The 17,090-nt window shown below is 36.4% G+C and overlaps 2 protein-coding genes, 1 long non-coding RNA gene and 1 pseudogene across 7 annotated transcripts in view; 3 read left to right on the top strand and 1 right to left on the bottom strand.

The window, feature by feature from the left end:
* Nucleotides 1-14,760, top strand: part of CHUK (component of inhibitor of nuclear factor kappa B kinase complex) — a 32,719-nt gene extending 17,959 nt beyond the window's left edge. For 2 of the 5 annotated variants that reach the window (XM_016124225.2, XM_016124227.2), the window contains exons 13-21: nucleotides 32-183; nucleotides 2,148-2,209; nucleotides 3,134-3,243; nucleotides 3,901-3,950; nucleotides 9,496-9,592; nucleotides 9,888-10,035; nucleotides 10,594-10,730; nucleotides 12,732-12,831; nucleotides 13,575-14,760. In XM_016124225.2, the coding sequence (XP_015979711.2) occupies nucleotides 32-183; nucleotides 2,148-2,209; nucleotides 3,134-3,243; nucleotides 3,901-3,950; nucleotides 9,496-9,592; nucleotides 9,888-10,035; nucleotides 10,594-10,730; nucleotides 12,732-12,831; nucleotides 13,575-13,604 (886 nt within the window). In that variant the 3' untranslated portion in view covers nucleotides 13,605-14,760. Of the gene's footprint in view, nucleotides 1-31; nucleotides 184-2,147; nucleotides 2,210-3,133; nucleotides 3,244-3,900; nucleotides 3,951-9,495; nucleotides 9,593-9,887; nucleotides 10,036-10,593; nucleotides 10,731-11,313; nucleotides 11,549-12,731; nucleotides 12,832-13,574 lie in introns of those variants that run through there. The other 3 variants (XR_004951603.1, XR_004951602.1, XM_016124226.2) reach the window with 3 other exon arrangements.
* On the top strand, nucleotides 462-580 carry LOC118604796 (annotated as a pseudogene).
* On the bottom strand, nucleotides 2,705-17,068 carry LOC118604007. The gene is made up of 2 exons (XR_004951605.1): nucleotides 16,977-17,068; nucleotides 2,705-2,915 (listed from the first exon to the last, which is right to left on the bottom strand). It is a non-coding gene; the product is annotated as an uncharacterized LOC118604007 (long non-coding RNA).
* ERLIN1 (ER lipid raft associated 1) overlaps nucleotides 15,961-17,090 on the top strand; it is a 33,329-nt gene continuing 32,199 nt past the window's right edge. The window contains exon 1 of the mRNA XM_016124237.2: nucleotides 15,961-16,995. The gene's annotated coding sequence lies outside the window, so the exon portion shown is untranslated. The remainder of the gene's footprint in view (nucleotides 16,996-17,090) is intronic.

Genomic DNA, 17,090 nt, shown 5'->3' with positions numbered 1-17,090 from the left:
GATGATTATTTTTTTTTTGGTTATGGTTTAGGTTAAGTCTTCTTAGATATAATACTAACTTGACAAAAATGAAGAACACACTGATCTCAGCATCTCAGCAACTGAAAGCTAAACTGGAGTTTTTTCACAAAAGCATTCAGCTTGACTTGGAAAGATATAGTGAGCAGATGACTTATGGGATATGTAAGTGTTTGGGTAATGTATTTGAAAGAAGTGTCTAGTGTCTTGACGCCATATGCTATTTTGCCTTCTTGCTTCATAGCCAGTTGTTTCTCTTACATTCACATTAGTACAAGAAAAAAGGTACCTCAGTCATTATAAGTCGTGTTTTGAATGTTAGCTTTTTTTTTAACTTTTAATTGAGTAGCTTTATGTTTGTTTAGCTCCAGAAAAATATAAAAATGATTTTAAAACTTGTGTTTTTCAAACCTCATTTTTAAATAGATACAAAATTATATTGGGTCTATGGCCATGCCACCCTGAACAAGCCCGATCCCGTCTGATCTCGGAAGCTAAGCAGGATCAGGCCTGGTTGGTTCTTGGATGGGAGACCACGTAGGAAGACCAAGTGCTGTAGGTGTAAAAAAATAAAAATAAGGGATTGTAAGCTGACAAGGTCCTTGCAATCTGTGAGGTCAATCAGGGTTGCCTTGCCTTAAAAAAAAAAAAAAAAATCAAATTGGTATGACTTCTTAGCCAGGAAATCTTAAACTACTTATCTTTCTATAAATAATAACACAAATAATTCTAGGTTTTTTTCCAAACCACCTACTCTGTAGTCTCACTTTTTTATTGTACACAGCCTCCATATTTTCAGTATTTGACTTTAAGCTTATCTACCTTCAGATGTGCTAAGGAAATGTAAAAAGCAGGGTTAAAATCAAATAAACTGAAGAGGTCACCACCAGCATTTCTGGTTCTTTGTTTTGTTTTTCTTCATGCGACAAATTCTTTTTTGGGAAACAAATCCTGTTTGTATACTTGTCTTGAATAAAGTAGGTGTATCTCAATAAATGATCAACAGTCTCTGGTTGGGTAAGTTTACCTACTAGAGCTGATTCTGTGATTGATGTTTTATTTTTAGTTGTGTATTATGGGTATTCTGGTGCATGGCAGAACATTATAATTATTTTACCAAATTGTCTTTGACTTGTCAGTTGTATATCTTACATGACTATTAAAAAAGAATGAGGTAGACCTATGTATACTGCTATTAAAAGATCACTTGGATCTTTAATGGCAGTGATTTTTTTAATTTTGTTTATAATTTTTATTTTTCAATTATAGTTGACATTCAGTATTATATTAGTTTCAGGTGTACAGCATAGTGGTTAGACAATTATATAATTTATGAAGTGATCTCCCCAATTCTAGTAGGCAGTGATGTTTTTAAGTTAGAGAAAAAAGCAAAGAAAGAAAAGTATGTATAGATGTTCTCATTTGTGAGGGAAAAGGGTATGTGTCTATAAATGACTAAAAATAATGTCTTTTATGATGGAGGAAAGGGGAGGAAGGAAAGAGTCTGTATATCCTTTTACAATGTTTGTTTTTTTAAAAAAAAACCCTATTCATGTATTATTTTTAAATTTATCTTTTTATCAAAGAGAAAATCATCCGTATTAGTGTTATAGTAACAAATTACTATAAGCTGAATGGCTTAAAGCAACAGAAATTTATCATCTCACAGGTACAGAGGTTAAAAGTCCAAAATCGAAGTGTTGGTAGGGCCATGCTCCTTCTGAAACCAGTGGAGAATAATCCATTTTTGCTTTTTCCTGGCTTCTTGGTGGTTTACCCAGCAGTCCTTGGCACTCCTTGACTTGCAGCTATAGCACTTTAGTCAAATGTGCTCTGTGGTCAAATGGAGCTCTCCTTTTGTAGATGTCTCTCTCTTCTTTCAAGGACAATAGTCATACTGGATTAAAGGTCCACCTACTCCAGGATGATTTCATCTTAATTTAGCTAATTATATGTGCAGTGACCCCATTTCCAAATAAGGGCATATTCTAAGGGGCTGAGTTAGGACTTCAACATACCATTTGGGGGGACAACTCAACCTATAACACGGCTCTTGATGTTGATATGGGTAGGTTAGTAATTAAAGCTATCATTATTTCTGAGATAACCAAGTAAGACTTTTTTTTTAGCCTCAGAAAAAATGTTAAAAGCATGGAAAGAAATGGAAGAAAAGGCTGTCCATTATGCTGAGGTAAAATTACTGAGTTTATTTTGTCTTTTTATTAATTTTTGAGGTCTCCTTTAGAAACTTTGGGTATATATTTTTCACATCATTCCTGAATATCAGATAAATATCTAGTAGATGTTTTGTGTATGTAGAGGGAAGTACCATAGTGAATAAAAACAAGGGCTTTGGGCAAATGAAACTAAACAAGCCTCAATGAGCTTCAGTTTCCACATTATATTAGTAAGGTTATACAGATTAAATGGGAATAAACAGTAAGTGGTAGTTTTTGTTGTTATTTTTGACTGGTTTAGAGAGGATGGCTGCAGATCCTGGTTTACCTGGGACAGTCCACTTATACCTGTCTTGCCATAATTATCAATAGTACTCCCTTTTACTCTTAAAATTATACAGATTTGGACAATAAATTATATGGTCACTTGGTATAGATCATTCTCTAGGTGGCACATTTCCTTCCTCGCCAATGGTGCATTTGTCCATGGTCCCACTAAACTGTTGTTCTTTTTGATGCCAGTACTTACCCTGAGGACATGGGTAGGGCAGTTGGTATCCTAGGGTGGGAAATCCAGTGTCCTTATCTTTCTGTATCTTATTCAAGGCAGTCAGGAACAAGAACTGAGATGCAACGGTTTTAATGGCTGCTTTTTCTCTGTCTTATGAGTGACACTTGTATCTTTTTGCTTCTCAGGAGGAGAAACATGCTAGTAGCTTACTGTAGTCAGGAGAGAAAAGAGAAGCATAAGAATAAGTATGATCTTGTGGAAAAGATAAAGTGTCAGAATCTGAGAGATAAAAAGGCTTGAACGAAATCAGTGTTTCATATTAACTTATTTAGTTCGCTTAGGGTAGCAACAAGTCATTCTTTGTCTGAGTTCTCTGTGTTGTGTGGTGGTGAGCCTGTCATTTCTTTTGTGTTTCATCATATTTTAGGTGGGTGTCATTGGATACCTGGAGGATCAGATCATGTCCCTGCACACTGAAATCATGGAGCTTCAGAAGAGCCCCTATGGAAGACGTCAGGGAGACTCGATGGAATCTCTGTAAGGATGTGTTCATGTCGTTGGTATTGGTGTCTATAATTTTTTTTGTAGCAGGTTGCTCTTTCTGGCAAAGTAAGCAAATTAAGCCTATATGTGGTTATGTTCTATAGTTTTCCTTTCTGCAAATATGTTGGCATTATATTTAAAAAGGAAGTTTTTTCTTAGTCAACAAAAATTTTAGGAATAACTCTTTGCATTGACCTTTGCTATATTAATCACAACTTTTTTTCATGTGAGTGTTAAAAATTTTTTCGTAAGTATTCTAAGTTATAAACTATTTCCCTACCTACCATACTTCTGGTCCAAGGTACTGTCTGTTAAATGCCCTAAACTAGATTAAGTTTCTAAATGTTTGGATTAAAAACTTCAAATTTTTTTCTCTAATAACAAGCCATAATTTTTGCCCATTTAAGTGTTTCTGGTGCAAGGTTATTGTATATGTGGTGGTAGACCACAGCAGATCAGAAGTATATGAAGTTTTGCATTGTGAGATCTTGCTTATTACTCAGTGAAATTCTCTATAATATTCATTGGCAATATGCACTTGCTTTAAAATGGATCATTACTCTATTCAAATAATATCGTTCCTTTCAAGTTGTGTATTATCATAGTCATTAAATGGTCTTCACATACAGAAGCATGTTTTCTCTTTCATAGGGAACAACGTGCCATCAATCTATATAAGCAGTTAAAGCATAGACCTTCAGGTAAGACACTTTTATCACAGTACACAAAGGAATGTTTGGAAATGATCCCTACCTTAACAAATCTAGGGAATTGGATTTTAAATAAGCTGCAGAGTAGATTCCAGTTTTGGTATTTCCATTGAGATGTTTCTGGTACAATAGCTTTTAGTTTGTGAGAATTTAAGAGATTAAGAAGGCAAAGTAACAAGAAAATTGAGGTGGAAAATTTTTAAAGGAAGTGAAAAGAAGGAATAAAAGAGAAAAAGGGAACTCAAAAGAGAGAGAAAGAGGAAGCAAGAAAATATGTGGGAAGATGGAAAAAATAAGTGCTGCTTAAGATCGGAGAGGTTGGGAAGTAGTTAATGCTACAGGTTCAGGTGTGGAATGGTCAGAGGGAAGGCCCATGCGCGAGGCCAAAGCAGTTCACCTTGAAAATGCCTTCATCTGCACCTGGTCACTAACTGCTTATTTCACTGGCAAAACAATTCCTTTTGAACATCTGCTGAGTAGGGAGTATGGTCTGCTGGAAAGAGCACTGGAGGGCAATTGGAAGGTTTAAATTCTAGATTGGGCACTTTATTGACTAAGTGACTTCAGGCAGATTACTTAATCTCCATTTCCCTTCCCTCTTCTACAAAATGGGGTTGAAACCTCGCTTTCCTAACTCGATGAGTGTGGCAATGTATTTGAGAGGATGTTTGTGAAAATGCTTTGGAAACTACAAAGTATTACGTACCTGCAGGGTATTATTCTTCAGTTAAAAAATCGATTTGTTTTGAAGGGTTAGAGAAGAAATAAAAAGTGAAGTTTGTGCCCTAATTTGCTATATACCTAATTTGTAAAACAAAACAAAACATGACTTTTTATACTTTAAAATTTACAAAAATATTCAAATGTACATGTGAAATTATATTTAACAAATAATATGATCTCCTCTACATAGTTTTTATTGTAGTGGAATTTGTTTAATTTCTACAGACATTTAGGAAGCACATATAAGATAGGCACCTGACCCCAACTGGGGATGAGGGATGGTTACAGGAGGTGTCCTGTAGTAGATGACGTCTGAGATGAGCCTTAAAGAATAAGTAGCAATAGCTATGTGAAAGGAGGTGAGCTCTTGTGTATCCAAGTATAACAGGTGAAGACATGCATGTATAGCACTTAGCATGTTTGAGGAAATGCAATATGACTGGATTGTAGAGTTTTAAGAGGAGAGGGAAGTGTGGTTGGATCATAAAGAATCTGGTATATCATGGTAACAAGTTTGAATTTCATCCTGATGGCAAAGAGAAACCCTTAAAAGTTTTAAGCAAGAGAATAGCTTGATCAGATTAGCATTTTAGAAATACTGCTCTGGTAACATTGTGGACAATGGTTAAACTGTGGCTAGGATAGAGACAAGGGCATTAGTTATGAAGTTTTTGAAATAATCATAGCTCAATATGTGGAGGGTGTGGCGGAGGAGGAGCATGAGCCAAAGCCGAGAGCCTGAACTGTGGCAGTGGGGTAAAGAGAAACATTAGGGCAAGAGAAATATTTAGGAGGTAGAATTGATAGTGTTGGGTGATAGACTGAATATGGGTGGTTGGAGCAGCTGGGTGCTGGCTAGGGCAGTTGTGTGCCTGGTAAGACCACTCACCATAATAGGAATTATAGGAAGATGACAGACTTAATGGGAAAAGAAGATGAGTTCATTTTGGTACTTAATTAATTATTTTTTTTTATTTTTGTCCATGTTGATGTTAGGTGTCAGTGAAACATTGAAGTAGAAATATCTAATAGATATGTATATATGTACAGGAAGTTCTCAGTGTCATTGGTGGATTCTGCTACTTGAAGCAAAATAATGTATAACAAAACCGATTTTACCATAAACATTGATACAAACAGGAGTTAAGTTCCTACGGCATCTCATAATTATTATAATGAAATGACATTATTAGAGTACCTGTGTATATGTGTACATGTATATATAAATACACCACATATATACACACATACATGTATATATATAAATACACATATATATGCATATGGATATAACAGAGTAGTCTGGGCTAGATATTTAGCTCCTTTGAGAGTAATTAGCTATAGGAATAAAGTGATCATCCTGAAAAAGTAGGTTGAGTAAGAAAGCCAAGGATGGAATCATAGGGAATACTAACATTCAAGAAATGACCAGAAGCAGAAGAGCCTTCAAAGAAGATTGAGAAATGCCAGAATATGTAGAGGGAATGATATTATAGGAACAGAATAGAGAGAGTTTCAAGAAGAAAGTAATTAGTTGATTGAAATGCTACAGAGAAGTGTGGGTAATGAAAATGAAAATATTCATTGGACTAAGGAGTTTGGGCATCATTGGTGATCTTGACAAAATATGATGGCCTTTTGAGAACAGAAACCAGATTGTAGTGGCTAAGGAGGCAGAAGGACAGAAGGAAATGGGGAAGTCAGTCTAGTCCAGAGGTTCTCAAGGTGTGGCTCATGAACCCTTGAGTCATTGAGGTCAAAACTGTCTTCATAATACTAAGATGTTATTTGCTTTTTTCAAAATGTTGACATTTTCACTGATGCTGCAAAAACATTGGTGGGTAAATAGCTTGTACTTAGCATGAATCAAGGCACTAGCACCAAACTACGCTAGAAATCATTATACTTTTCACCACCATGCAGTTAATAATTTTTAAAATATGCCAGTTTCATTTAAAAGTCTTTGATAAAGCGGTAAAAATTTTATTTAAATCTCAACCTTCGAGTACATATCTTTTTAATAATGTGTGAGAAATGGGAAATACTCATCAAGTGCTCCTGCTACGTACTGAAGTATGATGAGTGTCTTAAGAAAAACCACTTAAGCCATTGTTTACATTGCTTTTTTGACTGGCTTCTTTAATGGAACACCATTTTTACTGAAAAAATGACCGTCAGACAAACTATGGTTATTCAGATTTGGGTATGCAGCAGGTATTTCTCAGAAATTAATGAAGCATGCCTGTCACTTTAAGGGGGGAAAACAGTGTTAGTTGTCAATGATAAAATTCCATGTGTCAAGCAAAAAATTAGAGTTTAGTAAAATATATCCGTCAACTGAAATTTGTCAGCTTGTCAATACTCAGACTTTTCTGATGAGATTGGTGGTGGTATTAAAATGATTTGCAAAAGTGTAAAAATTGCCAGTTTTATTATTAAATTTTTTTTTTGTTTTGGGAAATAGTTATTTTTAATAAAAATGTAATTAGGTAATGAGTTCGTCTTTTTTTTTTTTTAAGTGAATAAATGTTTTAAAATTTCTCAGTTTAATTCCTGAAAAACACTTCAGAGTGCTAAGAATTTTTGAGGATAAAGGGGTCCTGAGACCAAAAGTTTGAGAACTTCTTATCTAAGCTGTTCTTTTCAGAAGCTTGGCTGTTAAGAAGAGAGGTGAGCAGCTAAGAGGAGGCATAGAATCAAGGGAGGTCAGTTTTCAGAAGGAAGACTTGGGCCAGAAGCCTGTGAAGAAGGAAGTTACTTCCTGAACACACTTGAGAGGCTGACTCCAGGGAACAGTAGGAGGGATTAAGCTTGCTGCCACTGATGTTAGAGTGAGGATGAGTCTGGATACAGACACTTTTGTAGGTGTAGGGGTTGGAAGGTGAGGGTCTTAATGCCTTATGGCCTCCTATCCTAAAGTGAGGTTAACTGTTAACAGAAGAGGTCATGACGTCAAAGATTTTTGAAAAGCTGGTATGTGCAATGGAAGATGTTGCTGACCCAGAACATTGAACAATCCAGAGTAGAAGTGAAAACCTATGAATTTGTTGACAATAGAGGGAATGTTAGTGTTGGTAGTATTTAGTAGCTTAGATATAGGAACTGATAAAGCAGATGGTTAGACTGATCTAGGATTAGAATTTTACTGATAGTATAAGACGATAAAAAAGTTGAAGATATTGGCAAAAAGAGGTGGAAGCAATAGAGTTGTGATTAGAGTAAAATATTAAAATTTAAGATTTCAAATAGAGATGTTTAAATCTTTTTTTTTTCTTTTAATTGGTATTCATTACTTTCACTCTTCTGGCCAATTAATTAGATGTTGCAGATGAATATATACAAAATTCCATCCATTGACTCAGTGAAATTAACTTTCCAAAGTCAGTGATAGCATTTGTTTGGATTATTTTTTATAAAATCTTCAGTAACCATGTGATCATATCAGCATACATAAGGCCCAGAAATAAAAATGCTATCCAGATAGTTTCTTTGAGTGACAAAACTAGTTAGTTGTAACAAGTTTTGTCTCCTGTTGGGCTTTTATAATCACACTTGATATATGGTCTCTGGTGTTTTTCCTAGCTTAGAGTTGACTTGAGACTCATGTTCAGCTGAAAATGGTAAAAACCACCTTTCTTCATTCTCTGTTGGAGAAGATTAATGTTCTGAGGTCTTTGACCATCTGAAAGAGCTTGTTATATGGGAAAGCTGTTGAGCCTGGTCTGTGGGATTAAGGAGGGAGTGCTCTTTAGAGAGGAGCCTTTTTGGAGCCTCCATGTCTAGCTGTTGGTGAAGGAGACACAGAGAGATGTGTGGGGAATAAAGTTGAACAATGAGAAGGTCTTTGCAGTGATAACAAAAGGACACTGAACTTTTTTTAAACTTCTTTTGGTACTCCTTTCATAGTAAAATGTGAGTAACAACAGTAGCCATCTCATAGGACTCCTGTGAGGGTTAAATGTCAAAATTGTAAGTAGGTAATAGCAAATAATAATATTTTTGTATTTGAGATTATTGTCTAAGGATATACCATCATGATCCATGAGCAGCCTTCCAATTCTTAAGAACTTAGCCATTTTCTGAAATATAACAATACTAGTTTTTTGTTTGTTCGTTTGTTCTTGAGGGAACATCTCATAAAAACTGTAGAACTCGCTGCGGCCACACAACCATCCCATTTGAGGACATTTGTCACCTGCCAGTTTGCTTTAAGATGTCATATTACCCTCAAACTGAACTTTCAGGGTGTATAGGTCCTTTTAGTAATGTATCACATTCGGCCTAAGTCGGTCAGTTTTTTTCTAAGTTTTTACGGCAAACAATTGGATAAACATGATATTCTAAGCAACCTAGTTGGGGCAAGGGCCTCCTTTCTTTGAGGCAATGAAAGTTTGATGAATTGTCTACTGTCTCTTATTTAGTGATGTTAATCACTGGAGAAAAATCGATCTCTTGGCTAGAAGGGTGCATATGTGTCTGGAGCTTGGGTTAGTATGAGTTAGAAATAGCTAAGACTATTCTCAAAATAGGCAACTAAGGTCTCTGAAGGTATAGTGATAAATGTGTGTGTGTGTGTGTATACACACACACACACACACACACATACATACACACATATACACATACAAACATACTTTGCTTTTAGATATGTATTTATAGATAATCTTAAAATCTTTTGGCTTAATCTAGTTTTGAATTTAAATGGAGATGTTATTAATTAAAAGTAGTTTAAGATTTTTAGAAATTTGTTGTTTAGAGGCTGGTATGTCCATGCAGAAGAGAGGTTATGCCCACTGACTGAGATCTTTTCTAGATCACTCCTACAGTGACAGCACAGAGATGGTGAAGATCATTGTGCATACTGTGCAGAGTCAGGACCGAGTTCTCAAGGAGCTGTTTGGTCATCTGAGGTAGAAAAAAATTGTTTTATTTCCTACTGAAAAGCCAGGGCACTTTTATCATCTTCCTTTTCAAAGTGTAATACCCTTTTTGGTAAATATACTAGGCTCAGTGAGAGTGCTGGGTCTGGTACCTTGGGTGGCTTGACCATAGCTGTGTGCATTTAGGTGTCTTTTTGTGCAGTTTGCTTTGAAGATCAGTCATTAAATCTGATGTGATTGTGGTTCATTTCCCCAGCTGGGTTTGGGGTATGGTGCACAGTCTTGGGGGATGTGTAAGTGTCTGACACTGATTTCCTCTCTCTAGCAAGTTGTTGGGCTGTAAGCAGAAGATTATCGATCTACTGCCCATGGTGGAAATGGCCCTCAGTAACATCAAGGAAGCCGACAACACTGTCATGTTTATGCAGGGGAAGAGGCAGAAAGAAATATGGCATCTCCTTAAAATTGCCTGTGTAAGTAACTTTTAATGAATTAATTAATGTGACATTGATTTGTTGTCATTCCCTATGAAAGGGGTTTTCATCAGCATGATCGGTGTCCTCCTGAAGACCTGTATATTTTGTGTTGGGTTGATGCTCATGTTTGCTTGGTGTCTGACTAGCAGTTCAGATGCAGGACTTCATGATCACCCGTCATTCTCCATTATCTTTTTCTTTTCTAGTCTCCTATTTTTATACTCTTTCCAGTCTGACATCACTGTGGTATCCCAACCCAATTTGGGATAGATGTGCCTGACTAGTTAATAAAACCAACACTTTGTTCAACTACGTGTCTTTTTCCTCCAACTAAAGTGGAATTAAATAGATATATACATTTGGCTTTAGTCAATGAAGAAAGGGGCCAGGGACAGGATAGTTAGTATTTGTATGCAAAGATTGCAATAGTTTTGTACAGAAAGACTCTGATTGTGCATATAAGTAATGATAGAAATGTAAGTCTTAGGAATATGGTAGGAAATTATATGAATCAGTGGAGGTACTAGCCTATAATCTTATTTTTTTTTCCTACAGACACAGAGTTCAGCCCGCTCCCTTGTAGGATCCAGTCTAGAAGGTGCAGTGACTACCCCTCAGGCATCAGCATGGCTGCCCCCAACTTCAGCAGAACGTGAAAATCCTCTGTCATGCGTGGTAACTCCTCAAGATGGGTGGGTTCACTTTGTAACAATAGATAGCTGTGTTTTCAAGAGCAGTGGTAGGAATGAGGCAGTAGAACATAGTGGTTAAGGCAGTCTTCAGTGCTGTGTAGACCAGGGTTGAGTCCTAACTGTCCCTTTATAATAAATAACCTTGTGCAACTAATATGACTTTCAGTGTTCACATTTCCTCACCGTAAAATGAGAACTGCTGTGAAAATTCAGTTAGACAATGTATGTAAAGTGCTGGGAAGTAAATATTCAGCAGATGTTACTTATTGTTAGCTCAGTCCAAGTCCTAAGTTCTGTTATTGGTTTGTCAGTTCTTTTACCCAAACTTTATTCCTTCCTTCACCATTTATCTCTGAAAAATTATGCTATTTTTTTGCATTGATCATTTTGTGGTCCTCCAATAAATTGTTGAGTTTAATATATTTTAAAACTTAATATTTCTAATATCAAATTAGAAATATTCAATGCCTTAAATCAGTTTTGCAAATAAGAACTGAAGTTTAAAGCCCTACATTTTCTTTTATTAATTCCTAACTCTTCTGCTAAAAGCTGACTGACTATCCATTTCTGTTATTTTTCTCAGCATAAGATGTGCCGTATCCAGAGCCAGTGGCTCTTTGCTAGCTTGTGTATTGTCGCTTTTCTCACAACTCATGGAGACTTCTACAGCACCAGCATTTCCTCGAAGCTCTTGCCATAATTAGTTTTGCAGAAGTGCAGCCATGTTACATCACTGCTCAGGAGGTCATGCAGTTGCACATTCTGCACTCTGCTTTTATGAAAGAAAAGCACAATGCAGGAAGGCAGGCTGATATCAGGTATTTTAATTTTTTAAAGAAAGCAAGTTCCAGGGTATATCTTGGGGTCATTATAGATTTGGCCCAATGTAATACAACCACGGCTACAGCACAGGCTATAATTAATTACACAAACTTTAGGAAATATTCCATTAATCAGAGTTAAATAAAATTTAATACATTACTAACCTTTTTTGCTTTCATTAAAGGCTTTAGGTTTGTTAGGGGATGCTAATGGTTGCAAATGCCACTTCTATACAGATAATTTCCAATTTGAGGTTGTGGTTGTTGGCACAAGTGTATCCAACAAGAATTTTAAATACATTTCAGTAGTAACACATTATAAAGGAAATTGATTTCAGTTATTTTGTATGTGTGGTACTTTACCACCAAGGATTTGGAACTATTAGCCTCAATTTTTCCATCTGTTGAATAAGAGCTGAATTAGTATCTAGTTCTAAGCTCATAGTGGCTATCATTCATGGCCTAGAACTGATTCTAGTAGGTAGGGACTCTGAGAGTTGGTAAAAGGTGAGGACAGAGGTCATATGGAAGAGGAAAGCATGGAAGGCAGAAACCAGAATCAAGATTTACTTCAAATATAAACTTTCAGGGACACTTCTTATTTCTGGGCAGCTCCCTTGTCATACTGTTTTCTTCTGCTGTCCTCAGGAAATCAGCTTGCTTGTTTCCTTTTTTGTTGCTCTCATCTGTAGTTTCCAACCAGTGTTCACCTTCCCTGATCTTTACAGGACAGATAAACTTTTGTATTTCCTCCACTACCTTTGTGTCTCCGAAGCAAGCATGCTTATGTTCTTACTACTTATAAGGAAAGGGAAATATTCCAAAAACAAAAAGAGATCTTGTCTGTGCCACAGGAATCTTTTTTTTTTGGGGGGGGGGGGGTGGGAGTAGGATTGTATTTAAGTGCCACTTGTGTTTCAGAGAAAAATCAGATTGGAATTATAGTGGACTTCTTATCATTAGAACTGGGCAGAGGCAACACTTGGAATAATAAGCAGGACTGCGCCTCTGAGTGGGAAGGATGAGGAAACTGAAGACTACAGGAATCAGCTGTATTGGAATGCTAGGTCACATGGTTATAGGAAAGGCAGTGATCATCGTGACCCTGAAGACCAAAAAGTAGAGGAAATTCATATGCCCCTTTGCTGAATTTGAAAAGGCTTTGTTTTTCAACCGACAGAGAGACTTTGGCACAAATGATAGAAGAAAATTTGAACTGTCTTGGCCATTTAAGCACTATTATTCATGAAGCAAATGAAGAACAGAACAGTGGAATGATGGTGAGTTTTATATGCATATGTGTTCCAGGTATGTTGGGTGCAAAAGTTTAAACTTCCCATGCTAGCCTTACCTGGTATTTGAGATGCATATGGGAAATAGAAGAACTCAGAGGAGAGAGCTTTTGAGGAATATACTTGACCTCAAATTCCCATCTTCTCTTACTCGTGGGTATACTAGGATTGTATCATCAATAATCTTCAACAGTGGCATTTTTGGTCAAATTAAAAGAGTGGTGAGCTTTCTTTGAAATGTGACCACAGAAATTGAATGGTTTATGTCTTTTTATTTAAGCAGTCAATTTTCTTCAATAAGATGGGGCAGGATTTATATTATAATTCAAATAAACTCACTGCTGTATACAAGATGAATACTGTTAATATAGTTGTAATTAATAGAAGTATTTCTGTTAAAATTTAATTACTATGAGTTATCGATTTGTTAAAACTTGGAGAAACTACAATAAAATGTTGACAGAATTAACTTTTACTATATTTTGTCTCAATGTCAACTCTTTGTATTTCCTCTATTTGCTCAAAATATTTATGAAAACTCTGAAATGTATTTTTATTTAGCAGAAAATAAGGTAAACTAAACTCTCTAATTGTAACTTATTTATACTTTTGATTTTTCAACTTTTGTTTATAAAATATCCAAACATATAGAAAACTTACAAAAATGAATACCCGTAAATCTACCACTTATAGTCAACATCTAATTTTAACTTTTTCATGCCTGATTTTAGAATCTCGATTGGAGTTGGTTAACAGAATGACTTGCCACTTATTCACTGTCCCCAGATGACCTATGGAAGTTGCTTCACATATTGGAAATATATTTTCTCCTATGAAACCGTTCTTTAGATACCATTCAGTGGAAAAAATGGCTGCGATCAAAAACTGTGCATGATTTTACAAGAGCAATGTTTTGACTTTGGGTAATTTTAACCTCTGTAACAGATAGAATTTTGTCTTAGTGGACTTGTTTAAATACTATAGCTACTTAGGAGCACAACTGCAATCCATTTGTCTTAAAACTTGGTAAAACATTACTTATTTAACTGACTAAAAATATCTTTTAAAATTTAACTTTTGGGCATAAGACCAAAAGTTAGAGAGAAGAAACCTCAGCTAATGTGTGTTCTAAGTAGAAGTTGTCTACCTGTTTCTGTGGAAGAGACTGCTTACAAGTAAAATTGTGCTTCTTGAAGAATAAGCCCTACCTCCTTGTGTTGCACTCATCAGTGCTCTTCCTGGCATCATAAGGAGTTGAGTCATCCCATTTTCAATTTTACTGACATTTGACAGTATCCCTTTCCTACAGAAGGGATTGTGCATCTGTGCCTTAAATACCAATCGATTGTCATAAATTGTAAGTGTGCTATGTGTATATGTATTTAAGATGTACATTTGGTAATATCAAAAAGAAGATGCCTGTTAATTTATAATGTATTGAAAGCTTATGTTTTTTCATTTGTAAAAATGGGTCATTTGTTTCAGGAACCTTTCATGTCTTATCATACAGATTTATAAAGGTCTGCACACCCTTATCTGTAATTCCAAAAAGCTCCGAAAACAAGATTTTTCATAAGCTTGGTGACAAAACTCATTTGCTTGCAAGTCTAACCTGAACTGACATTTGTTATCCCACTTAGTGTGAATATTTGTTTATTTTGCTGCAGAAATATTTGGTGGAAAGGGTGCTGCCACAGACTGTTGGGGTTTTCTGTAGTATAGTATATGCACTGACTTACCTTTCTAAAATCTGAAAATTTCATAATTCTGAAACATCTGGCCCTAATAATTTCAGATAAAGGATGCAGATCTATCAACTGTTAAGTAATTTAGAAGATACTGCTTTTTAAAAAAATGTGAAATGCTTTTGTATTATAGACAGTTTTTCACTTTGTGTATTAAATGATTTTTAAATTACTTTTTGACTCTTCATTAAAATCAGATGAATACAGTTGACCTTTGAAAAATGAGGTGGTTAGGGGTGTTGACCCCCATGCAATGGAAAATCCACATATAACTTTTGACTACAGTTGGCTTTTTGCATCTGTGGATTTAATCAACCAAGACTGGGAATGCAAAAGTACCATTTTTGATCTATGGAATCTGGACATGAAACTCGTGAATGAGAAGGTCTGACTGTATTTATTGAAAAAAACAAAAAACAAAAAACGCATATAAGTGGACCCACACAGTTCAAACCTGTGTTGTTCAAGGGTCAACTATAGTTGAATATGGTTTGGGAAAATGTGAAGGTTCCATGAAATGGAACTGGAGCACAAAATAACATAATGGGCTCCCACTGTATTTTCTTTAGGAAATATACAGGACTTACAGTAAAGAGATTAGGTAGCTTCTTTATGATAGCCTTTTCACCTAAGATGTCCTATCACCACTATCCATTTCTAAAATCCATGCTCATGTCTTGCCCTATAAACTGATGTCTAAGTCTGAAACCTTGGGATTGTCTTCTAACTTTTTAGTCTTCTGATACTAATGTTTCTCTAAATATGGAAATTCTGATTCAGCTGGTAAAACAGGCAGTCTCTTGCTTCTCTACTTCTAGGTTTTAATCAATAAACATTTATTGGGTACTTGTTGTTTGGAAGATACTGAGCTAGATGGCTAGTTCAGAAACAGTTAACAGTACAGTAAGAGTCTGAATACTGCAAGCCAAGCAGTGAAATTATTGTTAAAGTGGTTTTTAAATGTTTGTGTATTTTCTAACTATCATTGTAATAACTGATAAAAGATCTGTAGTGGGGAGCCATTTTTATGGTGTGTGGTTAGGGTGATGGACATCAAGGCAGCCTGATCTACATGACATGGGGAGGTGGTGTGAGTCAGAAGAGATTACTATAGTGAGATCTCCTCAGACTTGCTTTCGATGCATGAGCTGACCACTATTTTTTGTTGGGTGACAACTTTTCAGAGTTGAATGGCAGTAGTGAATTATATACATTTCATTCTCTAATTCAAACAATATTATGAAAAACTAAGAGAATCCATCCTGAAAGAGGGGCTGGAATGAGTCGTTTTTCATTTTTTTTTTGCTTTTGGCAAGTTAAAATAGCTAAGCCCTGCAAATATCATTTATCTAGATAATGATAAGGTCCCAGACATTCCTCCTAGTAAGTGCACTTATTGAAGAGAGTGCAGAGTGGTCTGGGAGCGCTTGCTTTAATGAAGACAAATTGATTCTATTTACCCTTTGTTATTTCCACTGTTACAACCATTTTAACTTTGGGCCTGCAGTTTCCTAACCACTTGGTTCTCTGCCTCCAATCTGTCTCTAAGCCATTTTGCAGACTCACTGGCTGTAAAGCACTGTTTTCTCATACTGCTCTGCCCAAGAGGTTACAGGACCTTTCAACCCTAGTATACTCATCCACTTATGGTCCTGTTGCTAGCCTTTCAAGGCTTACAGAAAGCATACTGCCCAACCTACTCTAACACACTGCCCTTATTTCCCTTGTATTCATCCATCTGACTTCCATCTCTACTCAACTGTGTCCTTTTTGTTTTTGGTAATATATGCACATAATGATATTTTAAAAGAATAGAAGAATATACAGTGAAAAAGTTTGTCTTTCCATTCACTGGTCCCTGCAGAAAAAGTATATTTGAGCCTTTCAGAATCTGGGCCTAGCCTACCATCCACTCCTTTCCATCATACTTGCTTCAAGTAAGCTCAAATCCTCCCTATTTTCCGTTTTCCTGGAGGACGCCCATTCCTATTGCTTGGATGGCCCTCACAAAGCCCTCATTGGTTCAGCAAATCTGGTCCAACAAGTGCTCAGGAAAATACGTGATTTGTGAATATGCGCTAGACTGAATATCTTCCTCTTCTGAACTTCCACTTTCCTTGCAACAAGTCCGGTCGCTCCTGAATTCAGTGCAGAATTCATGGCTGAAACACGTGCTTGCCACATAGAGTTCGGTATAAACCACAAAATGACAAACGGAACAGCTACCACACTGAGTGAGGGAGTGGCTCTCCGCACAAGAACAAATTGGCCAGTCCCCTGTCCTCAGAGGCCCTCTCTTTTCTAGGCATCCCTGCATACTCCATATTGCCTACTTCTCTCCTCTTGCGGAGCGGGAAACCAGCGGTGCATGGAAAAGAGCACACGTACCTTCATGGGATATTGAGCGGTAGGGAGATGGGAGAATTTTGTCCTGTTCGCTCCCCGTCCCTTCAGTCGCCGGGTAATCCCTGCGTCGGCTTGCGTGCCTGCGCAGCCGCAGTG

This window comes from Rousettus aegyptiacus, unplaced genomic scaffold (assembly GCF_014176215.1).
Source record: "Rousettus aegyptiacus isolate mRouAeg1 unplaced genomic scaffold, mRouAeg1.p scaffold_m13_p_6, whole genome shotgun sequence".
NCBI lineage: Eukaryota > Metazoa > Chordata > Mammalia > Chiroptera > Pteropodidae > Rousettus > Rousettus aegyptiacus.
This window is presented reverse-complemented; position numbering and strand designations above follow the sequence as displayed.